Raw genomic sequence first — 4633 nt, 5'->3', positions numbered from 1 at the left:
ACAAATATTCCCTTTTCTTCCTATCTTCCTTACTAATTACGAGGAGTCTCCCCTTGTAAAGCCTTTTACAAGAACACCTCAATACCAGAGCCAAATATAATGAGGTTTAAAAAAAAGACTTTTATTATTATGTTTTGTACAGGGAAAATGTACACAAACTGAAACATAATTATCTTGCGTAATTGGCTAAATGATTTTCTTGTTCAAAATATTAGACCATGTGTCTTATTAGTTATTTACAAAACAAAACAAAACATGACAAGTTACTCCTCCTCAGAGAGAGTCCTGAGGCAGATCCTTGCTCCACATCGACGCCTCGCACCCCCCCCCCCCCCCCTCCATCACCAACTGCATTTCTGACCTTCTCGATTTCCTGCCAGCGCCGTTCCATTAATTATAGACGGGGAGAAAAATGGTCTTCTCGGGAGGTTTTGACTCGTTCTTCTTCTATAATAGAAAGGGTTGAGTTTTAGAAGCTCGGTCGTTCCAAAGAGGTTTGTTTATTTCTGTGTGTGTGGGTTGTGGCTGTGTTCTACAGAGACTAAAATTGAGTTCGGGACATCTTAAAAAGATAAAAGAAGGCTTGAATACCTTTCTGTCAATTTTATTTCAGTCTTTTGTATTTTTTCGCTCTTGTTTATCAATTCTTAACAAGGACCATGGGAACTCCCACTAGAAGATTCAAAACGTCATCGAAATACTTTCAATCCTTGGACGCGAGGGATCTAAACAGAAGTAGAGACCAAGGAAAACACGGTGATTTCTAACAAGGCCATCTCCCCTCCCCTTCCCCTCTCTCCCCTCCCCAAGAGACCTAAGACAATCCTTCGGATCCCCTCTCCCCTCGACCCCCCCATGCCAGCATCCCTCCCCCCCCCCCTAGATATATACTGACTCCCAAACCCTCCCTTTAGCCTCCACATACACACTGACCCCCGTCTATCCCTCCCTTTAGCCCCCCCCCCCCCCCTTGTCACCCACATTCACCTTCTCTCGCTTGCTGACACCTTGAGGGTTTTGGGTATATAAGAGATGACCTCAGGAGGTCTCGCCAGTGTGTTCAGTCAGCGAGGATCATCATGAAGACTGTGAGCAGCGGTGGCCCTCTTTTCGAGAATACCCATGATATATGAAAATAAGACAAGAAAAGGGATATATGCACTGTCCGCACTGCTGCCAATGCACTGTATCCCTCGGTGAAATGCATCAGTTCGGTTCGGAAGAAGGAATGATTTTTGTATATCCTCCAGATTGTATTTTTCCTGCTGGTGGCTGCAGCGGCAGCTGACAAGGTACCCTCCGACGACCATCTCGCGGCCATCCTGCAGAACGAGCAGCACACGCCCAACTCCGAGGGCGCCCACAGCTTCGACTTCGAGACCGAGAACGGCATCAACTTCCACGTGTCCGGCTCCCAGGGCGCCACCGGCGGCGCCAACAGCATCGGCGACTGGAGGTACAGGTCACCTCGCTGTTGGAATCACCCTTTTCACTTTATCCCTTATTTCGCTTCTGTGTTATCACCCCGTTTCACTTCGTTGTTGGTATCACCCTTTTTTCGCAAAACACACCGACTTCTTTCTTGACGTCCACTTCATTATATCATGCAAATCTCCCGCTTCTCTCAGCTACCTCCTGCCTGACGGCTCTCTGGCCGAAGTCAAGTTCGTGGCCAACGAGAACGGCTACCAACCCGAGTCCTCGCTCCTGCCCGTGGCCCCCGCCTTCCCCCACCCCATCCCCGACTTCGTCCTCCGTCAGATCGAGTTCGCCGAGCAGCAGAGGGCAGCCGAAGCACGCCGGGGAAGCTACGAGAATTAACACGGCTGTCGTTGCCAAACTCGTGGATACGAATCGACCGTCAGAAAGGCTACTGATCTTGTTCATAGATGTGCATTATTTATCTGTACATTATTTATGTCTCAAAGTATTATTTTTTGACCGCAATAAAGCAAAAATGCATAATTTTCTTTGTGCTTCCACCTTTCTCTTTTTGGGGGTGGCTCAAAATCCAAAGCCTTGTCTCTGAAACTCATAAAATTTGCCTCGTATCTGAACTCAACAAATCGATATTTCTGCTTTCAAAGTCAGCGATGAACACGGGAGCACATCGGCCGCTGACATATTCTTATCATACTTGTTGCTACTGAAAGCGAGAGAGAGAGAAGACTACAATGGGGAAGATGATTGGCATCATTGTTGTTATGATTCCAGTTGATAGGTTGGCATGTTAATAAGATTAATACTATAAGAACTTTAGCACACACACACACACACACACACACACATACACACACACACATACACACACACACACACACACACACAGACGTATTGTATGGATGTCCAGTACAGAGAAAGACTTTGTCTCCTCACAACTGATCTGGAAATGACTTATCTTGCTGAATTGATGAGGCGGCGACCCCCCACGATGAGCGAGACTAAATTTCCTCTCATTATCGTTGCGTTTTTGAACACAGAACCTCCTAAGCGGAACTAAATAAAGAGATAAAAAGTTTTCAAGAAAAAGGTAAAAATGTTCAAAACACATGCTTCAATTTTCCAATATTCAACACAAGAAGATGAAGAGGAAGAAGTAAAAGAAAAGAAAAACAAGAAGATGAAGAAGAAGAACAAGAAGACAGAAATCAATAATAATAAATAGAACAAGATGACGAAGAAATGACAAGTCATACATACATACATATATATACATATATACATATACATACATATACATATATGTATATATATATATATATATATATATATATTCATATATATATATATATATATATATATATATATTCATATATATATATATATGTATATATTCATATATATATATATACATATATATATATGTATATATATACATATATATAATATATATATGTATATATATGTGTGTATATATATGTATATGTATATATATATATATATTTATATATATATATATATATATATATATATATATATATATATATATATATATATATATATGCATATAGATACATGGGACACTCATCACATTAGTGTTTTGTTATAAAGAGAATAATTCTAAATATTTATATTTCTGCACCAGTAAAGATTCTACCTAATGTAAGCTGCTGATCGGCTTCAGTGTAGGTCAGAGCAGAGATAACGAAAAAACAAAAGCTGAAACAATCTGGATTCAAGGTGTCCACTCCCTTCCAGGTGACTCGCTCTGCGACCAGTTCAGGAGGTCAGTTCAGTCTGGCACTCGACCCCCTCACGCTTCGTCACCCCACATTCAGACACGACGACCCCTTTCGTCGAGTCCTCCCCGCCCCTTCTTTCATGTGGATACAAACCTTACACCCAGATCTTCCATTGCGCAGAAGTGTTGATTGGTCGGGATATGAATGATAGTCAAAGCGATTGTGTGATTATGAATGGTTTAGCTGATTTAGCCGTCCATTCGTGCATGTTTTTCCTAGTGTCTCTTAAAGTATCAACGACAGTTCTTTAGTACTTCATAGTGATAGAAATATCCTTTTCTTTGTTCTTATGGTATTTCTACAGATCCAACACCGTATTACGAGAGTGTACGTAGGACAGAATCCCTTTTCAAATAACATTGAAGCTTAGGAATTCGTCCGGTTCCAACTCTTCAATCACGAAGCATCAGAAACCTCAAAATCATTTCTCGGCGCCGATCTTGAAACTGACTGCAGTTAATCCCAGCTCTCTTCCTGCGGACACCTCTTGATCCGCGGTGAGCTGGCCGGCTTTCCCCTTCCTTCTGCAGTCCCTGAGGTCCCCGGCCGCCTCCACAACAGCCTGACACATCTTGATCTCGAGGAAGAACAGGCAGTGAAACCGACAGGAGCGCCGCTGTGCGCAATAAACAATGCTCGTCGCTTCGATTCCGTACGAAAAGTTTTCCTTTTCTTTCTTTCCTTCCTTTCTTTTTCTTTTTTACCTGGCGTGATGTTGGAATATTTGTTTCTTTCTTAGGAGGAGTTTGTTCCGGAAAAGCAAAAAAAAAAAAACATTATTTACTTATATTTTTAGGCTTCCTACCGCAAAATACTGCACAAAAATGATAAACAAACTTTGAATTTATTTCTGTTCTTGAGAAAAAAGTTTCATAATTGTTCCTTGTTTCGCAACTACTTACACTTTGTCTAATTATGACAGTGATAAAAAAAAAAAAAACGATTTAATGCCTTTTCCAACCTTGTTTAGGGGAACAAAACAACTCTGAAGACAATGATTTGGTCACACATGAGATTGTGCATCTTTATGCTTTACCGAGTCAAGATTCGATAAATCGGATTTTTGTTTTATGCGTGTGTGTGTGTTGTGTGTGTGTGTGTGTGTGTGTGTGTGTGTGTGTGTGTGTGTGGTGTGTGTGCAAATAAAACAATATTTGATATTTATCCATTGACTTGGAAAACCAATCTCTTTTTTACCTAACCATTTACCTAACCATTTACCATTTGCCCCGAAAGGAGAACTATAAGAAAGAAAAAAAAAAAAAAAAAAAAAAAAAAAAAAAAAAAAAAAACAATCACACTCGTTCTATCTAAATGCGCTGACCAGATCTGAGTTTTCTTATTGATTCTGTCAACACGGGTCTGCACCTTCAGCTCATGTCGACTGTGAA

At 41.0% G+C, this 4633-nt stretch overlaps 1 protein-coding gene across 1 annotated transcript; it reads left to right on the top strand.

Annotated features, from left to right (window-relative positions):
• The first annotated feature begins 1056 nt into the window (after positions 1 to 1056).
• On the top strand, positions 1057 to 1965 carry LOC125034018 (cuticle protein AM1199-like). The gene is made up of 3 exons (XM_047625663.1): positions 1057 to 1088; positions 1251 to 1456; positions 1629 to 1965. Exons 1-3 carry the CDS (start codon positions 1080 to 1082, stop codon positions 1819 to 1821), a joined length of 408 nt encoding a protein of 135 aa, XP_047481619.1. The 5' UTR covers positions 1057 to 1079; the 3' UTR covers positions 1822 to 1965.
• Positions 1966 to 4633: the final 2668 nt, after the last annotated feature.

Source organism: Penaeus chinensis, chromosome 2 (assembly GCF_019202785.1).
Source record: "Penaeus chinensis breed Huanghai No. 1 chromosome 2, ASM1920278v2, whole genome shotgun sequence".
In the NCBI taxonomy this organism is placed as follows: Eukaryota; Metazoa; Arthropoda; class Malacostraca; order Decapoda; family Penaeidae; genus Penaeus; species Penaeus chinensis.
This window is presented reverse-complemented; position numbering and strand designations above follow the sequence as displayed.